This window comes from Cucumis sativus, chromosome 4 (assembly GCF_000004075.3).
Source record: "Cucumis sativus cultivar 9930 chromosome 4, Cucumber_9930_V3, whole genome shotgun sequence".
Classification (NCBI taxonomy): domain Eukaryota; kingdom Viridiplantae; phylum Streptophyta; class Magnoliopsida; order Cucurbitales; family Cucurbitaceae; genus Cucumis; species Cucumis sativus.
In genome coordinates, this window is record NC_026658.2 from 21,919,158 (window position 1) to 21,945,065 (window position 25,908).

General features: G+C 36.2%; 1 protein-coding gene across 1 annotated transcript in view; it reads left to right on the forward strand.

Annotated features, from left to right (window-relative positions):
* Positions 1-24,833, forward strand: part of LOC101209457 — a 31,733-nt gene extending 6,900 nt beyond the window's left edge. Inside the window, exons 8-27 of the mRNA XM_011655640.2 lie at positions 8,286-8,386; positions 11,718-11,812; positions 11,938-11,958; positions 13,431-13,526; positions 13,611-13,731; positions 13,877-14,017; positions 14,141-14,337; positions 15,026-15,297; positions 15,531-15,632; positions 17,199-17,375; positions 17,491-17,679; positions 18,564-18,805; positions 18,905-19,051; positions 20,037-20,253; positions 20,807-20,935; positions 21,040-21,180; positions 22,707-22,772; positions 22,850-23,026; positions 23,990-24,049; positions 24,158-24,833. Coding sequence (XP_011653942.1) covers positions 8,286-8,386; positions 11,718-11,812; positions 11,938-11,958; positions 13,431-13,526; positions 13,611-13,731; positions 13,877-14,017; positions 14,141-14,337; positions 15,026-15,297; positions 15,531-15,632; positions 17,199-17,375; positions 17,491-17,679; positions 18,564-18,805; positions 18,905-19,051; positions 20,037-20,253; positions 20,807-20,935; positions 21,040-21,180; positions 22,707-22,772; positions 22,850-23,026; positions 23,990-24,049; positions 24,158-24,232 — 2,766 coding nt within the window. The 3' untranslated portion in view covers positions 24,233-24,833. The remainder of the gene's footprint in view (positions 1-8,285; positions 8,387-11,717; positions 11,813-11,937; positions 11,959-13,430; positions 13,527-13,610; positions 13,732-13,876; positions 14,018-14,140; positions 14,338-15,025; positions 15,298-15,530; positions 15,633-17,198; positions 17,376-17,490; positions 17,680-18,563; positions 18,806-18,904; positions 19,052-20,036; positions 20,254-20,806; positions 20,936-21,039; positions 21,181-22,706; positions 22,773-22,849; positions 23,027-23,989; positions 24,050-24,157) is intronic.
* Positions 24,834-25,908: the final 1,075 nt, after the last annotated feature.

Genomic DNA, 25,908 nt, shown 5'->3' on the forward strand with positions numbered 1-25,908 from the left:
AAATAAAAAGATCAGAGAAGAGAGATGAGAGATAGAGAGAGAGAGCTCCCTTGCCGCTGTTCTTCGTGTTGATGGCTTCCGACTCTTCCTTCCTCTGCCACCTCCTGTCCTCACTGCTCTACCTACCTTTTTCGTTTACCTCTTCATCTCCCTCCCTCTTTGCTCTACCTTCTCCGGTCATCTCTTCACTGAACGACCATGGGGACTTCAAGACGGACATCGAAAAAAATCGAAAACAAATTCTTCTCTTGTGAGTTTGATTCGAACAGTTAAGGAAGAGTGATTCGCTTAACTGAAGCTCATCTGAACAAGTCTTATACCCTTTTAGGAGAGGAAATTCTTTTTGTATGGCTGGTTGATTCTCTGGAGGAAGTTTTGCAGACCCCGAAGTCCGATAAATTTTTCCGAGAGACATTTTGCAATGGAGGGTTCTCCTGGATTCAAGAAACGACAAATAAGAGAGGAAGCTTTCTTGAGATTTCGAAGGTGTTGAAGTCGGGGAAAAAAGGAAACATTGTGGTTCCAGCTGGTATTGATTTAAAAGGATGGGAACAATTTAGGCGTTTATTGTTGGATTTTTTGAATGCTGAATATGAACCTAGGGCCCCTCATTCTGAGAAGAAAATAATCCCCAAGCCTCCTTTTGGAACTAGATCGAAAAATCATTCTCAACCTCGTCACCCTCTGCGAAGTTCTATCCATGGAAAATTTCCAAGTGTGATGCCTAGTCATAATGATGAAGAAGGAAAAAGCAAAGGAGAAAAAAGAATTAGAAAGATTTGCTGGGAGGATACATTGGTTGTCACTAAACGTGACTTCCACGATGATTGGCAGAGGATTTTGGAAGTTCTTCAAGCTCAAATACAAAATACCTTTATTATCAATATGTTCCATGCTGACAAAGCCTTGCTCAAATGCCCTGATCAGACGATAGCAAGACTTCTCACGATGAACAAGGGCTGGGCTACTGATGGTCCTTTAACCTTGAAAATGGAAAGGTGGGATCCAAAAAAAACATGGGAGAATGTCGCTTGTTCCCTCTTATGGAGGCTGAATTAAACTAAGGAATTTTCCCTTGCATTTATGGAACGAGGAGGTGTTTAAGAGGGTCGGTGATAAGTTTGGAAGCTTCATTGAGTTTGCGGAAGAGAATTCGAGCCTCATTAATTGCTTGGAAGTGAATATCAAAGTTAGAGGAAATTGCTGCGGCTTCATTCTGGCGGAATTTGATTTGATCGATGGCTCCGATTCTTTTCTTGTGCAGGTGGATTCCTTCCAAGATCCCAATCTTCTTATTGATAAAGTTGCCGGAATCTATGGATCTTTCTCGTCGGAACAAGCTGATAAATTTTTCAAAGGCCCAGGCGGCCCGGATCCAAACTCGGTTGATATTTGGCGCGTGGAGAGGCCGAACTCAAGGCTGTCAGTTTACGCTTCTCAGAACTCTGGGTTGGTGAGTACGGCGGCAGAAGAAGCTGAGAATTTCTGTCCTTTTCTGCAAACTGAAGGAGACATAAGAGGACCTAATTTAAATTTACCGCCCAAGCAAACCCTATTGGATTTGACTAATGAAGTGGGTTTGACCAATGAAATGGGTTTCACTAAGGAAGTGGGCTTTTTTGGTTTAAGAGGGAAAGGTGTTGCATTGGATGAAATAAGTACTCAAAAGCCCACCCACATTAAAATTCAACCTGGGATTCTTATTAGAGAAAACTCCCAAGCTCCCTGTGCAAACCAACCCCTTTCCCAGAAATTACCCAAGCTCACAAAATTAAGTTTGCAGAAAAAGAAGTGATTCGACCTTTCTTCAAAAAAGTGTGATTTGCTCCACAAAACAATTTGGAGGCTCTTCAACTTCGACGTCTACATCAGCTCGCATCCATGATGAAATCGATCCAACTATAGACGTTTCTATTTCCAGTCCGGGCAGCCTCATATCTGAAGACAAATTTGCCCCACTTGAAGTTGAAGACGTGCAACACATCTCTGATTTTTCTTCCGACGTCCATAGACACTTCCACGAGGTAAGCACCACAGAAAGAGTTAGGGAAGAGGGCCTTCAATTAATAGCTTTAGAGAAAAATATCGTCCTTCCCTTACCCAATGAAGAGACAACTGAAATTGAAAGTGTAACAGAATTAGAACCAGCAGTCTTTATACAAAATCCTTTTCCTCTGAGCAAGGAAGTGGTAGCGGCTCTTCTAGAATGACTTTTGCATTTGGCCTGTGACTAGAAAAGGGAAACCACATAGGAAGGGCGGGGCCTCCTCGAACAGCAACAAAAAGCTCACTGGAGAAGTAAAAGCACTGATAGGTAGTTGGGAAAGGGAAGCCCAAGTGGCAAAAGTTAGTAATCCTCCGGGCTCCGATGGTGATCTATGTTAGTTCTCTCTTGGAATGTAAGGGGTCTTAATGCTTGCCCCAAAAGAGTGGTTGTGAAAGAGCTGCTTGTGAAATTCAATCTAGATGTGGTTATTCTCCAAGAGTTTAATGTTAGCACTGTCGATCGACATTTGGTGAAGTTAGTTTGGAGTAGTCGGTTTGTTGGTTGGGCAGCCTTAGAGGCTTATGGCTCTTCGGGTGGTATTCTTATTTTATGGAAAGAGAACTCGGTCACGGTGGTTGACTCAATTCAAGGTCAGTTTTCTGTTTCTATTCACTGTAAGTTTAATGCTGGCTTCTATGGCTAGATAACAGGTGTATACGATCCTTCCTCTTATAGACTTAGAGACCACTTTTGGTGGGAGCTTTCTAGCTTATATAGTTTGTGCAACGAAAACTGGTGTGTAGGGGGTGACATCAATGTAGTTAGATGGTTAAATGAGAAGAGCTTTGGCGCTCGACCGATTAGAAGTAAGATCCGCTTTAACAGCTTGATTGAGGAATTGGATTTGGTGGATATCCCCTTTCAAAATGGCAGGTTCTCTTGGTTCCGGTCGGGGATTAGGTCGGCTGCCTCGATGCTCAACAAATTTCTTCTATCCAAGCCTTGGATGGAGTTCTTTAGAGAAGTAAGTGTGGAAAGACTTCCTCGTACCACATCAAATCACTTTCCGATTCTATTGAAACTGGGGGCACATTCCTGGGGTCCTACCCCTTTTAGATTTGAAAATGCTTGGCTGGATCATCATCTTTTCTTAAAAAACGTTCAGAACTGGTGGGGCAGTTTGGCTGTTGATGGCTGACCTATCTTTTTCTTCATGGAAAAGTTAAAAGGATTGAAAGTCATCCTAAAGAGTTGGAATAAGGAGACTTTTGGCAACATTTTCTCCCAAAAACAGGTGCTGATTGACAAGATTAACTCTCGACTCACTTGAAGAGTCGAGTTGTTTCAATGAGGAAAATGCGGCGGAAAGAGATCTTTGTAGAGGGGGCGTGCTTGATTTGATTGTTAAAGAACATAAATTGTGGATTCAAAAATCAATGCTTCATTGGCTTAGAGAGAGGGAGGAGAACTCAAGCTTCTTCCACAGGTGGGTTTCAGCTTGTAAATGTAAAAGTATTATCTATTCTTTGGTCAATATCGAAGGGAAGGCTCTTGTCATAGAGAAGGAAATTGTGAATGAGATCCTTAGTTTCTTCTCCAAATTATATGGCTCAAGGATCGCCTAGCCGTTTATTTGTGATGGTCTCAATTGGAAAGGCCTTAGCTTACAGGATTCTAGTTTACTTGAGGCCCCCTTTACCGAAAAAGAAATTAGAGAAGCTGTCTTTGAGATGGGTTGTCTCATATTCCCTGGCCCTGATGGCATGACTGGAGAGTTTTATAAAAAATCTTGGAACATTCTGAAGTCCAACCTAGTAAGGGTGTTCCAAGATTTTTTTAAAAGCGGAATTATTAATAGAAGATGTAATGAGACCTATATTTGCCTCATCCCCAAAAAGAAAGAGGTGGCTCGTGTCCGTGATTTCAAACCCATAAGCTTAGTTACCTCCTTGTATAAAGTTATCTCCAAGGTGCTTGCAACAAGACTTAAAAAAGTCCTTCCTTCGATAATTAATGATTCACAAATGGCTTTTGTGGAGGGAAGGCAAATTCTTGATGCTATTTTGATTGCTTTTGAGGCTATTGACGAATGGTCTTTAAGAGGCAGAAAAGACGTTCTTTTGAAGCTTGATCTGGAGAAAGCTTATGATAAGATGGATTGGTCTTTTCTTGATATGGCCATGAAACTTAAAGGTTTTGGTAAGAGATGGAGGAAGTGGATATGGGGCTGCTTGTCGACAACTAATTTTATCATCATTGTCAACGGCAGGCCTAGAGGAAAGATTCCTGCTAAAGGGGCATTCGTCAAGGTGATCCTCTTGCCCCTTTTCTTTTTACGATTGTGGGAGATGCTCTAAGCTGCCTTATTCACTACTGTAATGAGAAAGGGAGTTTAAAAGGCTTCCATTTTGAGAACCTATAAGATGATTTAACCCACCTTCAGTATGCAGATGACGCTCTTCTTTTTTCCTCCTGGGAGGATGGAAACTTGGAGACTTGGCGGAAGGTCATTAATATCTTTCTTCTGGGAGCCGGTCTATCCCTTAATAGATCTAAAACATCCCTGATTGGTATTAACCTTAATAGTGGTGACTTACCTCCTTATAGTAACTCTATGGGGTGCTCGGTTGATAGTCTTCCCTTTAACTACTTGGGCTTTTCTATTGGAGGGGGTCATAATAGAAAAGAGATGTGGAACACCCTTGAAGAGCGATTCAGATATAAAATCGATAGGTGGAGGAATGTGTCCCTTTCTAAAGGGGGTAGACTAACTCTGGTGCAATCAGTTCTCAATAGTCTCCCTTGTTATTTTTTTTCCCTTGCTCAAGCTTCGGTTGGTGTTATCAATAGTTTGGAAAAGATGATCAGGAAGTTTGTTTGAACAGGAGGGTCTATGAATCCAATTGCCCACCTCGTCAATTTTAGAAATTCGTCATTCTTGGGCCCCCTCAGATGGGAATGATAGTCTTAAATGGACTCCTAACGTTAATGGCAACTTTACTACGAAGTCTACCTTTCTCAACTTAACCAAGAGATCCCCCTCCATTGCTGCTCCTTTGATTCGTCATATTTGGAAGAATAAAATTCCGAAAAAGGTGAAGTTTTTCTTATGGTTGCTCGCTTACAGAAGCCTTAACACTCATGAGAAGCTACAAAAAAAAGTTCAGTACACCATGCTTAGCCCCTCGATGTGTTGTCTTTGCTTCAAAGAAGAGGAAACTTTGGACCATTTATTTTTACACTATCTCTTTACAAAAAAAGCTTGGAACACTTCGTTTAGGATTTTTGACTTGGAGTTTTGTCTTCCTAGTAAGATTGATAGCTGGATGATTGAAGGAATCAACATTAGAGGTTATAGCCCAAAAGGAAACATCTTATGGAAATGTGCGACTCGGTCCCTTTTGTGGTGCATTTGGAAAAAAAGGAATAGTAGAATTTTTGAAGATAGCTATAATTCTTTTGATTCTTTTTGGACTGTGCAACACACAGCTTCTTGGTGGAGCACGAATTACACCAAACACTTTTGTAATTATAGCCTTTCAATGATTTTCAACAATTGGAAGGCCATCATTTCTTAGTTTCTTCTGGGAAGGGCCTTCTTGTGCCTTGCCCTTAGGTTGTTCTTTTTTGTTATATGAATACACATGTTTCTTATAGAAAAAAAATGGTAGACCTAGGGGTAAAATCAAGGTATCAAGAGCTCAACGAGACCCCTGATCCCCCTTCTTATTCATTATGGTGTAGGATTGTCTCAGTAGCATGCTTGCGCACAATGACCTTTCTATCAATCACATATTATTTACTTGGAAGACAACTTGGTGGCATCAGGAGCTAGTGATTATGGATGTAAAGTTGGAAATTGGCACTAGAATTATCTTGGTTAGCCCCTTAACAGAAAACCATATACTATTGCCTTTTGTGACCCAATTATTGAGAAGGTGGAGAAAAGGGTAAGGGATGGTGTGGTACACACATCTCTAAAGGCGGCAGGTTATCATTGATCCAAGCTACTTTCACATACCTACCCACATATTACAATTCTCTTTTTTGAGCTGTCATCTAAATCAGCAACACACATGGAAAAGCTATACAAAAATTAATGTGGAATGACAACAAAGACAATGCGCTTCCACTCTTTAAGATGGCAGAAACTCAAACTCCCTCTGCCAGGAGAGCTCACATCGACCAATCTCATGACCAAAAATTGTAGCTTGCTCGCCAAATGGATTTGGATATATCACAGGGAAAGCTCTGCACTATTGAGACACCTCTTTTAGATATGATATTAAATTTGCCTTCACTCATCAGCTTAAGCTTTTGGGTCAATTGGTGATTTTCTTTCTTGAAAGGAACTCAACTGAAATTTCAATGTCTATTAGAAGGAGCAAAAATGAATGACAAATATGAAATAAAACCTGGCAAAGAGGCTAAAGAAACTCTGCCAAATCCAAAAATTTCTAAACCCAATCTCAAACAAATAATTCCATTAATCTAATATTGCATTCAACAAGGAATTTGCTTGATAAAAACAGAGAGATTGTTTAGCGTTTCTCAAAGCAGTGTGGTTGAGGATGTCTTGTGTTTAAACCCCTTCCATGTTATTTCCTCTCCATTTAGTATTGATTTCTACTTGTTGGGCCTTCTTCATATTCAAGCCCATAAGTGAGAGTGAGTGTTAGTGTTATATAATTAAATTTTCCTTTACACACTAGCTTAAACTTTTTGGTCAACCGGTGATTTAAGAACCTCATTGTCCCTAAATGCAATCATTGACTTCACCTAGGAAAGACAAAGCTTCAGAAGTCAAAAGACCCATGGAAATATATTATTCAGCAACAAAGTTTGATTTTCAAAAATGTGGTTAGTACCATTGGCACTGGGGAATCTATATTAGTTTAGAAAGATGTTTGGGTTGGACATCTCAAAGGATGCTTTCACCTGACTTTATGCTCTATCTAACCATAAGAATCGAAGCTTGCTGAATGCTGGAATAGAGAGAATGGTTTGGATCTTGGACCGAAAAGATACCTCATCGAAGCTGAAATCATCGAATGGTCCATATCATCTATGCTTTTACAGCCCCTGATTTGACCTATGGTGGAGGATTGGTGGAATTGGAAAGTTGATTAAAAAAAAACATACACTACCAAATCTCTATCCCAAGACCTATCTCTTCATGGCAATAACCTTCAAAAGGATCTTTATACAAATATCTGGATAGACGCTATCCCCAAAAAACGTTAAATTTTTTCTGTGGGTAACTAGTCATGGATGTATCGAAACCACAAACATTTTGATCAAGAAAGTACCATGACTTGCATCAGCCCCCAGTTGGTGTGTTCTCTGTCATAAAAATTGTGAGACCCTCATGCACCTTTTCATAACTGTGACTATCCTCAATCTTTCAGGACCAAATTGATGGCTGCCTCCAAATAGTACTTTTTTCCCAAATGATCCACACGTCCTCCTCCAGATGGTCTGCATGTCAACACCCTTTTGAGAAGAAAAAGAAAGTCATATGGACATTCACCACCACAACTTTCTTTTTTTGGCTTGAACAAAACTACCGTATTTTCGAAGACAAAGCAACATATTTACCTTTCTTTAGAACATTTTATTTATATATCTATATCTTGGTGTAAATTCACTAAATTCTTTTGTAATTACTGTTTTATTTTTCTTATTGAACAACTAAATAGCTTCTTTTTGTAATTACAAAATAACTTATCTACCCTCACTAATCAATTGTTTTTTTCGTAATTATTAATCAAAAGGGAGTTCTTTTGTATTCCACTTCATTGAATGGTTTTTGTTTCCTATCCAAAACAAACACAAAAAGTTTTGGGTGATTAGATTTATTGGCGATTAGATTTATTTTCTCCCCTGGTTAAATGTCCTGATTTAGATCTCTCTTTCTCCCCTTTTTGTTTTATTTTATTTATTATTTTTTGTTTTATAATAATTCTCCTTATTTTCATTTTACTATTCTCTAAAAAGTTTGAATGCGAAATTGGTTTCATTTGGGTGGATAAATTTTACTGCATTTTATTAGTTCATTTGAAACTGAAAACATTTGTAGTCATAGGATTATGGGTGGGAATTATTGAATGCACAAAACACTGTTAATATGGTGCAATGCTCAAAATATAAAAGCTTACTACACTTTGATTATTTGGGCTTTATCCATTTCTTCTCCCATCGCTATAATTTGTTTGCCATGTTTCTATTGCTATGATCATGTCAGTACGTGTCATGTCCACAATATTTGCTTATTTGCTTACCTCTTGCGATTCAGTAGTCTGTCATAAGGAGCAATTTGCAACAAGCTGCGCTGAGTGCATTGAGAAGACTTCCCCTTGATCCAGGAAATCCTGCATTTCTGCATCGTGCCGTCCAGGGGTATGGACCTCAATTGATATATGAATGCCTAGAACTTTCAATTTAGCATTTACTAGTTTACTTCATACAAACAAACATAAATATGAACTTAACTAGCTTTTGTTTCTATCTTCCATATGACATTGACTTTTGGCTTATAGCTGAGAGGATTCTCTTTATCTAAATATGCATTGTTAAAAACGTACTATACACGAGTTGTATTGTACAATCAACACGAAACATAAGGAAAACAATACAAATCGTGGATTTAAATCGGAAATAACAACTACTATCGCATGATTCAAGATTTTGAATCGTCCAATCTGTTTGATTCAAGAAATATCCTTGCTATTGATGAGGAAGAAAAATTGTGTGGATGAAAATCACAAAACAAAAATACCCTTACCGTTGGTGAGAAAGAATAATGGAAAAAAGGAAGTTGCAAACGAGAATTTTAAGAAGATATAGTTGAAGATAGGGAGAAGTGGAAAATGAAAGGTTTTCTAGATATCTGCTATATCAACAAATATTTTGTGCAGCCAATATGAGCTCAGCTCAACTCACACTTGTATGTACCTGTGGATAAGAGGTCCCAGGTTCAAATCTCCCCGCCCCATTTCAAAAGCAAAATATTTTGTGCAACTAAATTAAAAAATATCAATATATAATTAAAATTACTTGAAGACAGACAAAAGGTGGATTGAGGCCTATATAGGTCTATTGTTGATAGAAAATCCACCTCAAAATATTGCACCTTTGTGTGGGGCAATCTCTTTACATGAAGAAGCAAGAAGCAAGGAGTTGTGGCTAAAAGCAGCGCTGAAGCTGGATACAGGGTTATGAGTTTGGGAATCTGTGAGGAAATCTTGCTTCAGAAGTTGTTGTCTGATCTTCGTTAGGACTATGAGGTGTCTATGAAACTATTATGTGATAGCAAGGCAGCTATCAGCATTGCCAATAACTTGGTCCAACATGACAGAACTGAACATGTGGAGATTAAGAGACACTTTATCAAATAGAGATTAGCCAGTGGTAGCATTTGCATCCCTTACATACCTTCGAGCCAACAGATTGCTGACATACTCACAAAGGAGTAAATGAGGTGATGGAGAAAGAATTGGAACCGAAAGAGCTGAGAAGCAATAGAAATTGGGAGTGATAATGTGTGAAGATAGTGGAAAGACCTTGTCTTTGGTTGGTTCAAAATTCTTTAGAGAATTGTAAATATTGAAGAAGGAGTTGTGTGAGTTTACTCTGATTACTTGGGGTTAATCAAGTTAGCATTTTAGGTTGCTGAAACAATTCATTAATACGAGTTATACACGTAAGGCACACATTGAGTAATAATATGGTTAAAATGGTACAGGACCAAGTGGGGCATCGGGTTTCAATCCTTCTAGCTATTAGTTTTCATACTAGCTAGAATTTTGTTCCCAAAAGAAAACTTTCCTGATCTTATCAGGATTCACAGAAGATGGTTTTAGAAACAAATTAATGCAACAAACAAAAGTAAACAATTAACTAAGGAAATGAAATCAGAGGACATCACAGAAGATCCTTTTCATTAATGGATCGTTGATTTAAACCTATTTAGTTATTGGATTGATTAACACCAATTACCTAGATCTTGCAGTCTTTTATTTGGGTTGCCCCTCTCGAGGCTAACCTTTTCTACCTAATTACTAATTCCTAAATTGCTTTGGAAGTAGCCAAATTTGCAAGGCACTATGACCAGACCCTTCGTTGATAGCCTCTACCGTTCTCCTACAACGTTGCTATACTCAAATGATAGCCTAGCATGCAAAATCTAGTAAAAACCCTATGACGAGAGCAAGACATTATATCATCAAGTAATGTGATCAAGCGCTAATCCCATTAAGAGTAGAGAATGCTAGAAAGTAAATTATAGAAAATCATTTCAAGGTCCAACAATTACGTCAACAATGATTCATAACTCTTTCAAATCCTTGAACTACTTCAACCATTCATGATAGGGAAAGACAAATGTAGCATCACAAATATAAACATTCAGAAATATGAATACAGGGTTAGAAGGAGTTTGTCGACGTTCCAACTTTGTCTCAAAAATAGAGCTTCTACTGAAGTTGTCGATTCTCATGCTCAAGCTCTTGAGGGGCCTTCATCTCGATCCTCATGCTCAAGCTCATGTCCAAGCCTCCATCTCTCTAGAAATGTTGCTTCTCCTCTCTTGGATTCCAAAGAAACTCCACTAGTTTTCCCACTCTGACCTAGCAAACGAAGCATTTTAACTTTCAATACACTACAATGTCACAATGCTGTATTGATTTGTCCCAAGGTGCTGCAGTGTTACTCTACGTTGATGGGGATTCAACTTAGAACCATCACATTGCTGTCCCTAGCATCACGACGCTCTTGGATTTTAAGCGTAGTGCAATGTCATTTTAAGTGTTGCAATGGTTTGGGAACACCTATTTCAGCTTCCATCCTAAAGCTTGTGTCTTCCAGTATTAAACTCTTCCTTTTGATTCCATTCGTTTGTTCGAAATCATCCAAGCAGACAATTATAAGATAAAGCTATCTAGCAATAGGTCCTAGAGAAGCACTTTTTGAGTGCTTTTCACCAAGCAAGGTTGGATCTCCTTTTTTGTATGGCGTTTCTGGGTTGGGGACATTTCATTCTGTTGGGTTTTTTTTATGTTCTTTAATCTCTTGTATTTATTCATTTGTTTCGAATGAAAGCATGCTTCTGTAAGGACCCTAGATAGAAAAATAGTGGATTATTAGGAGAAAATGAAAATGGTTGTTAGTAAGGTCATATTAGTAAATAAATGGTAAGTTGGTTAGGTCTTTTTGTTATAAATAGTGGAAGAGGGGTTGGGGAGAGGTGTGAAGAATTTTGAGAAAGTTTTCCTTGTAAGGGGACCTTGGGAGAGTCTATCCCTCTCAAAAGTCTAGGGTTACTTGTTACTTGTTACTTGTTATTAAGATCTTCTAATATATATTTCATATTTGGATGTTTTTTAGTATTCTTGAGTTCATCTTTTCTTCTTGAGGTAATCCTTGTTAGGTGGGATCCTAACAGCTTCCTCATCACATTGAAAAAAGAAAAGAAAAAAAAAAAAAGGAAAAAAGGAAAAAGTACAAGCACGATATTGTTATTCATTTAAGCATTGCTTGGATTTAAGTTTTATTATTTTTTGATAATTCAAGTTTTACTATCGTTATCATGTTATATTTAAAAAAATGATTTTTTCTACTTTGCTTGTTCTCTCTTGTTATATGTAGTGCTTGATGTTTTGATTACCTTATGTTGAACTTTTTGAGATGTTTATGTGATAATATCAACTTCTTTTTCTATATTGAACTGCAGAGTGTTGTTCACTGATCCAGTTGCTGTGAGACATGCATTGGAAATGCTTTCCGAGCTAGCTGCAAGAGATCCTTATGCAGTAGCAATGTCACTAGGTTATTTTATGTTGACTACTTTTTTAATTTCTCCAGACTTTATATTGTCAGAATGTGTTATCTAAAAATTAACTGACGTTTGGTTAAATTCTAAGCATCTAATAATTTACCCTGCCATTTTGCAGGAAAACATGTACAAGCTGGAGGTATGCTTTTTGTATCTTAGCCAGTACTCTTCCTGGTTTTCTCCACTTTAATTTGTTTTTCTTGGATTTAGTTTATATTTGGAAAATGTATGTATGCATTTATACTAATCTAAAACCATGAAAAGAACCAAATATAAGAATGTTTTAGAAGATTCTAAAGGTGCTGTTATTTCACTCAAGCCAAACTTCAAAAAAGGTGCTCTGGTAATGTGAGCCATAAGACCTTTTTCTCTTTTCTGTCAAGGTTCCCCACAAAAGTTGTAGCTAGGAGATTTTGCATCTTCTCCCAAATTCCACTGAAGTTGGAAGAAAAATATCACATAATGTTGAATGATATAATATTAGATTTTCCTTTACCTACTAGCTTGAGCTTTTGGGGTCAATTGGTGATGAATTAAGATGGTATCAGAGCAGGTTGTCTAAGGAGATGCTGTGTTCAAGCCCTTGGATTGTTGTTTCCTCCCTAATTAAAATTAATTTCCACTTGTGGTGCATTCTTCATATTTCTAACCCACAAGCAAGGGATAATGTTGAATGATGTAATATTAAATTTGCTTTTACCCACTAGCTTAAGCTTTTCGGTCAATTGGTGATGATTTAAGACATAATTATTCCTGAATAAAAAAGGAAAAATCGAGGAAGCCTTGGAAGATGAAAAAATTGATATTATCTATTTAATTCAATTTTTCTCTTATTTACATTAAAAAAAAGTCTTATACATGTGTGGAAGTTATGCATCAATGGTTTTGAATTAAAATTTCTAATGGGGATCTATATTGATTCACTTATTATTATTATTATAAAGAAACGATTTCATTATGAAAACCCTAAATTGATTACTTATGAAAGTACTAAATCGATAAAATTGTTAGTTTGAGTGAGTATAGATTTATATTTTTCCCAAAGTTTTTTTTTTAATTATTATTATTGTTTAGATATTATATTAAATTTACTTTCACCACCAACTTAAACTTTTGGGTCGATTGGTGATTTAAGATGATATTTGAGCAGGTTGTTTTAGGATGTCCTGGGTTCAAGGCCCTGCAATGTCGTTTCCTCCCCAATTAAAATTTCTTTCCACTTGTTAGGTCTTTCAAGCTCACAAATGAGGGGGATTGTTGTAATATATAATTAAATTTACTTTATCTATCAACTTAAGCTTTTGGGTGAATGGTGATTTAAGAATTGTATTATTATTTTTAAATGCTATTTGCTTTAGCAAATTAAGCAATATGATAAGTCAATTTATATTTATACATATAGATCACAGAACGAAGTTTGACCTTGCCCACCAATGAAAAGGACAGTCAAGAGAAAAAGATGTCCGATAAACATAGTGCAACTGGCATTTTATCAATGAACTCTCTCTTGCATGATTTTTTGGCCCAATTTCTGCAGCTTTATGGGTTGGTTATTTCACATTGTCTAAAAGTATGTGGAACTTTTTAAATGAACTTTATCTTCACATATAGGGGCATTGCTGGATGTTCTCCATTTACATGATGTTATGGCCAGGGTTTCACTTGCACGGTTGTGCCATTCAATATCCAGAGCTAGGGCATTGGATGGTAAAAACTAAAATTGAAGTCTGTGGTTGTTATGGTTTTAGCTTTGCTACATCATGATAACTTTTGTGAAATTGATTTGTATAGAACGGCCGGATATTAAGTCTCAGTTCAACTCAGTGCTTTATCAGCTTCTTCTCGATCCGAGTGAACGGGTTTGTTTTGAGGCAATCTTATGTGTACTTGGTAAATCAGACAACACAGATAGGTTAGTAGAAGGTTTTTATTACTATGGCTTTAATTTAATTTAATTTTTTCTAATGAAATAGATACTTCAATTTTCTCTCCTTTGCTCTGTAGTCTTGTGTTTTTCCTTTTTATTAGATAGGTTTGCTTATGTTTGTTTATTGTAGGACTGAAGAGCGAGCTGCCGGTTGGTATCGTCTGACAAGGGAGTTTCTCAAGATACCAGAAGCGCCATCAAAGGAAACTTCCAAAGATAAATCTCAGAAGATTAGACGTCCTCAACCTCTTATCAAACTTGTAATGCGAAGGTTGAAGCCCTCTTTCATTATGGCATGAATGAATTTCATATTTTGCTTATCTGATCTACACGTGCCTGACTTTTAGAAAGGAAAAAGCTATAATTCTTTTACTGGAATGTTCTTTGGATGCAGGTTAGAGAGTTCATTCCGTAGTTTCTCAAGGCCTGTTCTTCATGCGGCAGCAAGAGTTGTGCAAGAGATGGGAAGAAGTCGGGCTGCTGCATTTTCCTTAGGCCTACAGGATATTGATGAAGGGGCTTTTGTTAATTCATTTTCTGAGGCTGCTGATTCTCAGGATTTAGATGCTAACGAAAGCTCACATCCTGAAAGTAATTTTCTTTCTGTACACACCGTTCATGACAACTTTATATTACAACTTTTTAGTTATAGAAAACCATTATATCTACATCATCCCTTTGGAAAGCAGTATGAAAAGTCTGTTAGTTGACTGCAAGTTGCAAATTTTTTGATATCTTAAGAAGCAAGCTCAATATTATACAACTAGAGGAATTGCATGATTTAAGATACTTTCAATCTGATAGTCATGACTGTTTTTCTTCCCTTCCTTTAGAAGTTACTTAAGAGCACACAAGAAATTTTTTTGTGGGAAATCTCTTGTGTGGAGCTTGTTTCTTTCTGCAGTGTCCTTTTATTTCTTCAATAAAATGTAAAATGTTGTTTCTGGTTAAAAAAACAATCTGTGAAATCTAAAAAGCTTTATGTATAGCAATCCTTCTGACTGACTGTTCCTCTTAGGTTTCTAGTAAACATTAATGATTATTTGGATTAATGCATTCCTATTTGTAAAATGTAGAACCGTTCACTGAAGGAACGGAAACATGTGTGGGTGCTTTTTAAAGAAATGTTAGCATAATATCCATTTTTAATCCTTTTCAACCTAGTTAAATGACCAAATTTCTACTTGAATTCATTTTAGTTCTCTTCCCTTTTGATTGCTACATCCCTGGTTCTTGTTTTATTTTATTTTATTTATTTATTGTCATCCTCTTCTATTAGGTATACGGAGAACCGCTTCAGTGGCAAATGGTAGGGGCGAGAAAGATACAATTGCTAGTTTGCTGGCTTCATTGATGGAAGTAGTGCGAACAACAGTAGCGTGTGAATGTGTCTATGTTCGAGCCATGGTAATTAAGGCCTTGATATGGATGCAAAGTCCCCATGATTCATTTGATGAACTTGAATCCATTATTGCATCAGAGCTTTCTGACCCAGCCTGGCCAGCGGGGCTGTTAAACGATATTTTGCTTACTTTGCATGCTCGATTTAAGGTATGTTTTGTATACAAAAGATATTCTGTTTGTGTTTGAGCTTTGACTTTTTATTATTCACTTTCTATGACGTTCTTGCGTTTATTCTTATCTTTGGTGTAACAATTGTAAATTAGTTTAATCTATTATAACTTTGCAATGTGAAGAAGAGTGAAAGCAGTCTTAGACTATCACGCAGGATTTGTGTATTTATAATCCTTCCAGTAATGCATATGTCTCATGCTTTTTTTTAGGCAACCCCTGATATGGCTGTCACTCTTCTTCAAATTGCTCGAGTTTTTGCGACTAAAGTTCCTGGGAAGATTGATGCAGATGTCTTGCAACTACTATGGAAAGTAAGTGACTATTTGTTTCTCCAAATTTCATGTGTGAAATTTACTGTGTTCTGAGTTTTCCAAAACATATTTGTAGTTCTGTTAGACAACACTGTTGGTATGATTGTCAAGGAACTGAATGGTAAAACAAGGTTTCTAAGTTTTAACTAGTAAACAAAGGCTCTCTCTCCCCCCTCTCCTCTCTGCTCTCTCCTCTTCTCCATCCCTTCCTCTTCTCGACTGCTTTATCCGTCCGGCAACCTCCTCCCACTGCAACTACATGGAAATGAAAAGCTGTAAAATTGCTGAGTCATTCTACTGTATCTGGTTTGAGCAAGAGATTTTCAAGGATAATATCTTCAGTCTTTTCATCGAGTTCTACGAGAATGGGAAGCTAAACACGTGTATCAAGGAGAACTTCATTTGTTTGATCAAGAAAAAGGAAGATGCAATCAAGACGACAGCTTAAAAAGGAGGAACTTTCTGATTTTCAAATTCTAGTTAAATCCTTAGACACAAGAAGACCAACCAATAAATGGAGGATGAAAGAAGCTAGTCTTTGGAACATCATGGGGAATTTTCAGTAAAGTCACTTTCAAAATTTTTAGCTCCCGCCTCTCCTTGGATCTCCTCTTGGTTAAGTGCCTTTGCAAACCCATAAGCCCTAGGAGGGAGAATAACTATCTGGGTTATGATTTTTGGCAGTGTAAACTGGTCCTCAGTAATGCAAAAGAAACTACTCACCCATTATTTATCACCCCATATGTCTCTTTTCTATCTTAAATCTCAAGAGGACCTTCAGCATATTCTATTTGATTGTGAGTATGCTTCTAAGTGCTGGAAAAGCCTTTTCACATCTTTGATCTCAGCTGGTCCTTTGATAAAGAATGTAAAAATAATGTTAGATGGCTTCTTATTGGGCCGCTTCTGGACAAATCAATATCCTTGTTATGGAGTAATGCAGTAAAGGCAATCTTGGCAGAAATATGGTTCGAGAGAAACCAACGGGTCTTCCATAATAAATCTTCCTCCTGGAAGAGCAGATTCAAATAGGCTCGACTGAATGCCTCCTCTTGTTGCTCGCTCAGCAAACAATTCAAAGATTTCTCTCTACAAGATATTTTGCTAAATTGGAAGGCTTTCATCTTTCCCCGTTGACTGAAGCTCAAATTCTGGACTCTGGCTTTAGATGACCGTTATGATGGCTGTCTCCTTCCAGTTCTATATTCTAGTTTTCTGTATCTGTTTGTATTGTTCTCAGATTTTTCCAGATTTTTTTGGGTTGTAGTGACTATGTTTAAGAAAAAAAAAACTAGTAAACAACAAGTACAAAAAATGAAAAGAGATTAATGCTCAACAAACTCCACATGGGAGTGGGAGAATACGTCATAATATGAGTGAGCATGACAAAGCTGAGATCCAAAACAAAACAAAAAACAAGATACAAGATAACCAAATGCGGATAACTAAATGACAAATCTGAAGTATGCTTGAGATCAACAGTCTATCTTCCTCTTTTATTTTGCTCTTTTCACTACAAGATAACATCAGAAGAAAAAGTGAGGCATTTTGTTATTCCATTTTCAGACATGCCTCGTTGGAGCTGGTCCTGACTGGAAGCACACAGCGTTGGAAGCAGTAACTCTGGTTCTAGATCTTCCTCCACCGCAACCTGGCTCTATGACTTCCATTACTTCAGTAGACCGTGTTGCAGCTTCTGATCCTAAGTCAGCACTGGCTTTACAGAGATTGGTGCAAGCTGCGGTAAGCATCTTCTTTTGATATTTCCATTTTTTTCTGTTTTGTACTTGGATTTTATTAATGAAAATGTGATAAATATACTGCTTTTATGTTGATTAGTTTAGATTAATCCCTACAGGTTTGGTTTCTTGGGGAGAATGCAAATTATGCTGCATCCGAGTATGCTTGGGAATCAGCAACCCCTCCTGGTACAGCATTGATGATGTTAGATGCAGACAAAATGGTTGCTGCTGCTGGCTCTCGCAATCCTACACTGGCTGGTGCATTGACTCGTCTTCAGAGGAGTGCCTTCAGTGGAAGCTGGGAGGTATTGCTCCCCCCAATTGGTTATCTAGCCAAGTCTGTCATCAACGTTTCTATGATACCTACACTGGCCGGCAGATTTAATAAATGACTTATTCCTCTTGATCTCAGTTGAACATTACTGAACTGTATTGAGGGTGGAAGTTGGTAACGAGATGAACATGTGTTTGCTGCACAAAATCATTATTTTATTCAATCTATTATGCTTCACATGACCAATTATATTTAAATGAAAGGTTTTGTACTAAAAGACTATTATTAATAAAGATGAGTACACCAAAATAGAAAAGAAAAGATGAGTACAAAGGACGTGATACGGGAGTAGAAAAGAAAAAGGCATTGCAAAGAACCTGTGAACTCTACAAAGTTTTAGGAAGATTATATTGAATTCAGAATGTATAGTGCTTTAACTTTCTGATTGGTTTTAAGATTTATTTCATCAAAGAGCATCTATTATTTATTCTTTTTTCCAAATATCCTATGAATTAGGTATTTTCCATGATTCCCAACCTGCCATTGAGATTTATCCCATACAGCATGTGTTGTTTTTGTATTTACTGCACAGAATGTTAGATAACCTATATTTCCTCACTTAGTATTAGTTTTATTTGAATTATTAATAGGACAAGGCTTTTACTAAAATTGGTTGGTTTTATGTTAAACTTCCTTGGTGTTCTCCTCCCATTCATTTTGAAGTTTTAGTCTGCAATCTTCAGCTGTTTTTGGGTTTCTTGTGGAAAGTTCTCTAAGTTTGCTTTGTTCTTATTTTTCTTCTGTTCTGTTGTTTTTGTTTGTTCAATTCATTTGTACTTTTGATCGTGATTGCCCTTTTCGCTCTTAGTATAATTCTCATGTACTTTTTATGTTAAACTTCATTGGATGATTCAGATTCGTCTAGTCGCTGCTCAAGCTCTTACTACAGTGGCAATCAGGTCGGGTGAGCCATATAGGCTTCAGATTTATGACTTCTTGCATTCTTTAGCCCAAGGTGGTATACAGTCTCAATTTTCAGAGATGCATCTTAGCAATGGTGAAGATCAAGGGGCCAGTGGTACTGGCCTTGGAGTTTTAATAAGTCCAATGATAAAGGTGCTTGATGAAATGTATCGAGCTCAAGATGATTTGATTAAGTATAAGCTCAAATTCTTCCCTCCTGTCTTTCTTCAAACTTTGTCTTTAAATTTCTCATTTTTATCATGATCACTGATTATTTTTTCCTGCACAAACAGAGATATTCGCTACCATGACAATGCTAAAAAAGAATGGACGGATGAGGAGCTTAAAAAGCTATACGAGACCCATGAAAGATTGTTGGATCTTGTTTCACTATTTTGTTACGTTCCTAGAGCAAAGTACCTACCTCTGGGGCCAATAAGGTGATTTTCCTTCATTTCATTTCGTTTTTCCATTATGCTTCTTTTATTAAAATCAACCAATATCAAATACAGATGTGCCTTAAAGTTTCTTCTACTTGCATAGTTTTTTGTTGTTTGTTTTGTTTATTTATTTATTGTTTTTTTTTGTTTTGTTTTGTTTTAATTTTTGGTTGGTCAAGAAAGCTTTCATTTTCTTTGTATTCCATTACACCGTGACATTCTACTGCTCTTTTTTCATACTGCTCAGGAGTTGTGAATATTAGATCAATAATTTGCAGACAAAGTACGGTTTTTTTCATTTGGATTAGTTTACCTTTATTTTATTATTTTCTAATTTAATACAAAAAAATTTCAGTGTTTTTTTTTTATTTCCTCATATCTGGTTTTATGTTTTCTTTCTTGATTTATTTATTTAGGGAAATTGTTTAAATGGTAAAATTATTGAAAATATTTACAAATATAGTAGGATTTTACTTTCTATCAATGATAGACAGCTACTTATATGTCTATCTATCGTTATCTATCACTAAAGTGATAGATGCCTATCTGGGTCTTTCATAGATAGAAAATAAAATTTTGCATTATTTGTATATAAGCTAACCCATATGGAAATGAACATATATATCATTGTTATTTTTTCCTATTATTATTTATAGCAAAAGGTGAAACATTTTATGGACACCAAGGCTTGTCTTATCATTGGCATAACTTGTGAAATAAGTAAATGATATGTAGTTATGCTGTTTATATCTAAGGTTATTTTTGGCACTTTTTTATTTCTTCTTTTAAACGAGATGATATGTAGTTATATTGTCTATGTCTAAGGTTTATTTTTGGCACTTTTTTATTTATTCCTTTAAACGAATAAACTTGTCAATGTTGACTCTTTTTTAGTACATGGGGAAAGAAATGATCAGCGTTTGTCTGTTTATTACCTGCATCAAATTTTATTGTTTTTAAATTTTTTCTGATTTCAAATTGTCAGTGCAAAGCTGATTGACATCTATCGAACACGACATAATATAAGTGCATCAACTGGTTTGAGTGATCCAGCTGTTGCTACTGGCATTTCTGATCTTATTTATGAATCAAAACCTGCAACCAATGAGCCAGATGCTCTTGATGATGACCTAGTGAATGCTTGGGCAGCAAATCTTGGTGATGATGGACTTTTGGGCAGCAGTGCACCAGCAATGAGTAGAGTACGTCTTTTGGAGTGCTAGTGAAATTGTTATCTACTACTTCAAACACAAAATGATTTCAACTTGTCTTTGCTTGTTTCTCTAAGTTCTGTTAACTTCGAGTTGAAGGGTGGTTGGGGGGGCTTCTGTTAATTGTCAAGATTTTCTTATATTCATGATTAACCATTCATTAATTGTTTTTGGGCATTGCTTCATTTGCGTTTATCTTGCATCAGATGCTAAACAATTTGATTTAGGCTTAAGTTTAAGGTTAACTTTCTTTAGCTTCTTGTAAATGAAATATTGATAATAGAAAACATTGCATACTCCACAGACCTCTAGTAATAATTAACGTCCAAATTCCTACCATTGAACGTCTTTTATTAATAATTTCATGAAATGGTGTATCATGCTTAGAATTGCTACTTAAAGCAAGACTAGGGTTTTTCTTCTAATTTTCTTGAAGGATGGATTTGAAGGTAGTACTTGTTCAAGTCTGCAAATTTTTTTTTTATTCTAATTGCTCTTATGTTCTCCATTAAGAGAGACTTTTCTCATTTTTACTTTCCATTAGGTTAATGAATTTCTTGCTGGAGCTGGAACTGATGCTCCAGATGTTGATGAAGAAAATATCATCTCAAGGCCGTCAGTTAGTTATGATGACATGTGGGCGAAAACTCTTTTAGAGACTTCTGAACTAGAGGTAGTATAGTTTACTTCTCCATGTAGTAGGTAGAGTTGCAGTTTTGTGACTGTTGGACTGGTAGTCCATAGCTATGTTTGAGTGTGTATTCTTTTGAATTTCAGGAAGATGATGCAAGGTCCTCTGGGACATCCTCTCCTGAGTCAACAGGCTCAGTTGAAACTTCCATATCTTCCCACTTTGGTGGAATGAGCTATCCTTCACTGTTTAGTTCACGACCTTCCTATGGTGGCACCCAAACTTCGGTAAGAGACAGACAATAAAAGTTTCTTATGAGATGAAATTTGGAATTGGAAGTTTTATTTTTCATGGAAAAAGAAATTAGTATTTTTTGAAAAGGAGACCAGTTTCTTTATTATTAATAAACTCAAAGTACAAGAGAGCTATACAGTGAGAATAATAGGGAAGCCAAGAAATGGGTGAGAGAGAGAGGTTCAGAAGGTGCGCACACAGACAACTCAACTAGGTTGACACCCCATATCACCCTCATCATATCCAAAATACAAAGAAAAAGAACAATACTAAGGTCATGAAAAGACTAAGTAACAACCTAAATTACAATAGAAGCTACCTACAGTAGACAAAATCAAGGCTGAAAAGTAAAAACATAACGGCAGAAATACATATTAAAGCCCATCCAAACTACAGAAGCACTAATTCTGAACTGGAAATTTGGAGAAACTACATTGAAACTCGTCTAATGAAGGCGGTCCAATTGAGACAGATGTCCTGTATAGATAAATATTTGAATTCTGCATTTGAAGAACACCAAACTGCTGCGTTTCTTTTAGAAATCTCTACGATGTCAACCCAATCCCTTTTTCTTTTATCATGGAAGATGCGTTGCTTTGGTTACGATGAAACCAAATCTTAGTTAGAAACACTTTTATCAAATTAACCCAAATTAGAAAAGGTTTTTTTTATAAATAAGGCCCCCTCAATAATTGGAGCAATTTGGCGCTAAACGAACCATCAAAGACCCAAACTGATTTGAGCATAGAAAATATGTTAAACCAACAATTAGGTGAGAAGGGACAGAAAATGAAGAAGTGTATTAAGAGATCACTGTTTTCCAAGCAAAGGGGGCACACTGAAGGCAGTAAACACGTATTGAGAAGCTTAAAAAAAGAAACTAGTATTAAGGGGCCATTGGGCCCACCAACTTGATAAGTTGGTGTAAATCACTCTGTAAGTTCAACGATAAACGTCGAAGTTGCACATTTATCGAGTAACTCCATCTTCCAATTTTTTTCACTTTTCACATCTACCAAGAAACTCATCTTTTCCTTAACCTCTACTTTTCACAATTGTCAAGTAACTCCACTTTCCCTCTTAATCTGCTTATTACAATTATCGAGTTACTCCATCTTAGACTCTACACTCCATACACAAACTTAACAACTCCTACATATTGTCTCCATACTGATTAACTCCCTTCGTAGCCAAACACCCCTTAAGTGATCACATCACAATTAATCCTTTTTCGTTTTGCAGTGTCTAGGATGAGTGTTTGTTGCCTTATTATCAGGATACAAAGTGAATTCTCACAAAAATTTTATAATAAATGTTAACGAGATTCAATGTTAGTTAAAAAGTGTGATTTGGTTTTTTCAACTGTCTGGGAGAGCCTATCAATTATTGACTTGAATTTTACATTGCTGAATTTGACTTGGCATGTTTCTGAATTTTTCTTTATAATTCAATTTTTAACTTGTTGCGTTGCTGCTAAGTATTTATGTTTTCATTTGTGATTCATATTAATAATCTTCAGGAAAGGTCAGGAGCGAGCAGATTTAGCAATCCAAATCCATCAATACAAGAGGGTTTTGATTCTCCGGTTAGATTTTTGTTTCTTGTGTCTTTGTAATTTTTTGTCGCATGGTTTCACTTATAGGAACTCTTCATGCTTCTCAGATCAGGGAAGATCCCCCTCCTTACTCACCCCCTCATATGCAACGATACGAATCATTTGAAAACCCCTTAGCAGGGCGTGGTTCTCAGAGTTTTGGGTCTCAAGAAGAGCGTGCCTCTTCCGGAAATCCACAACGTGGATCCGCTCTCTATGACTTCACTGCTGGTGGCGATGATGAGGTAACCTGCTCTTTACGATTCTATTGTAGTTTCTTTTTGTTTTTTAAATTTTCTCAATGGAAGGATGTGAGGACTGAGAAGGTGTGAGGGGTGCCGAGAGTGGGGAGAAATACTGAGTGATTCCGAAGCACTAAACTTTGATGTTATAATAGTATAATACAAAACGACCTTAATCATTTGTAGTTAAGAATATGCTTTCACATCTAAACTTCATCAAGATGTAAGAAATGCTAATTGGATGGGTGAATCGGATTTTCACTGTTTACATATTTATATAAATGTGTGTGTATATTGGATTGACAAGTTAAATGGGAATTGCAAAATACACCAGATCGTCTGCCTTAAATCCTTCACCTTGAAACAAGTACTTAATGACATCAAAATATTCTTTAAATCATATGCTTGTGGCAATCATTTGGCATGTGGCGGAGAGGCTGGTCTATGATTGGGCTTGATTTAGATTTTAAATTACAAGATTCAAGGTTTTAGAACATGTAGTCTGTGTGCCTTAAAGATTCAAGGAAAGGTATCCAATTGGCCAATCTGAAAAGATAGGTTGAAATTTGAAAAGATCGGTCGAAATTTGAAAAGATAAGCAAAGGCCATGACTATTGGCCTTTTAACATAATGAAGTAAGGCTACTTGTTTAGACCTGCTGCACTTGTGGTTTTTCCAACCCTCGACCTCCATATTACCCAGCTTGGCTGGAAGTCGATCTTGGGAAGAAAACAAGAAGTAAAATCTATATTTTAGAGAACATTAGATTAACGGTCTAAATATTTATTGGTAAAAGAACATGAAGCTACATAGCAAGAATAATAATTCATACATAAAGCTTTCAATGAAGAATGGAGTTGTATTTTAGTGTTGTAGTAGGTTTTGGTCGATTATGTCTACTGTCGTCGATTCTTAAACCAACTTGACTACGCGTTTATATATTAATTATTTTCTTCTGCCTTGCAGTTAAGTTTAACAGCTGGTGAAGAAGTCGATATTGAGTACGAAGTGGATGGCTGGTTTTATGTGAGTGTAATGAAATAGAGCGTGTTTTTTTATTTTATTTTATTTTGGTTTAGTCTACCTGAAGGCAACATTGTTACTAGAACTAATGTACTGTCATTACTATTACAGGTGAAAAAGAAACGCCCCGGGAGGGATGGAAAAATGGCAGGGCTCGTTCCCGTCCTTTATGTTAATCAATCTTGATTTCTGTGGCATGTTAATCATGTGGCTTCCTCGATGAATCCCGACATCATGACATGCCTTGCAAGTTCCTTCTTCCTTTCCATTATTTCTTTGCCGGATCCCACATTTTCTTCAGCGGGGCCTCCACAATATATCTACGGGTTCTGTAGCTGGATACTGCAATTGGTTTGTTCATTAACTTTGTTGCATCCAGATGATGTGTGCTTTGTTATTCATTATCTTTTTGGGGGTACGATAGTCGTGGCAACGAAGCTCATGCATCGTTTGATTTTAACACGATCTTAAATGGGAGGTCATGCTTGGCCAACTATGATGTTGTTCTTGAAACAGGAGGAAGATAGATGGGATGCATTATTGTTAGTGTATGTATTTTATTATAGCCATTTCATCACATTTGTTCTAACGAGAAGTGGAGAGATTTCGAGAGATGATTAGGGTTAGTCTTAGAGTTCTTTATTTAATTCATCATTCTTGTGTAGTTGTGTTGAAATGCAAGGAGAGACATTTGGGATGATGAGTCCTTCGGATGACAACATTAGTGTTTGGCTGCCATGATTTTGTTTGTTAGTAATTTTCAACATCCTTATATTTGTTACCTCAACCAAATTTTACTCTTTTCCAATTTATTTTGAGTCATCTGCTCAAATCACCCAACATAAAATGAAAATTAAATCCATAATACTTCAATTTCAAACAAAAGTTAACCAGCACATCTCAATTGCAATACCTTGATGGATTAGATGGTCAAAATGTTTCACAGTTAAAAATATGAGATTGCATCTGATTGTGATATGAATTATCATATGATTGTTGGTCAAATTACCATTAGATGATACTGGTTGGTATTTGATTGTTTGATCATCGTTTAATTGTTATTTGATGTTGATTGAACTCGAACGTGGACTATAAACTTATTTGTTATTTGATGTTGATTGAACTCGAACGTGGACTATAAACTTATTCTAGTTTTGTTGGGGCTGGGTTGTGGGTCGACTAAAAAGAAATTTGGTAACCCAACTTAACCTAAATTATATATATTAGATAACTCTTTGTTTCAAATTTTATTACTGAGATGGATCGATTTGTAAATTTTTAATATTTTTCATTTGGAATTGTTTAGATGTTTCACATTGAACTTTGTAATAAGTATCACACATAGTTTGAATTTTAAAGGTTGAGTTAGTTTGAATTTTAAAGGTTGAGTTGGGTTGAGATAGAGACTTTTGTTGGCAAGTGTTCTAGGTTGTCAATTTAACCTTGATTTTTAAGTTGGTCTATAAAATATTTTAAATCCAATTTATGTACATTTTATTTGGATTGAGGGGATGCAAATAAGATTGCATGTTTGGAAATAATAAATCTAAGAATAAAATTGTTGAAAATTAAGAATTCTTGAGTTTGGGAATTGGGAATGATATTAAGAAGGTAAAGGAACAAATTATTTTTGTAGTTGATTTGTGAAATTGATCGAGAAAACTCTATAAAATTGTAATATACTAATTCAAAAACGATAAACCCAATTTAAGATTCTGAAAAAAATACCTATTTAACAATTATATTATAAGATTAATTAAATTATAAGTATTAGAATAAGTAATTTGATGAATTTAATTAATTATGAGTCTATGATGTATTAATCAATAAAGTAATTCATAAATTCTAATTAATCAATGATA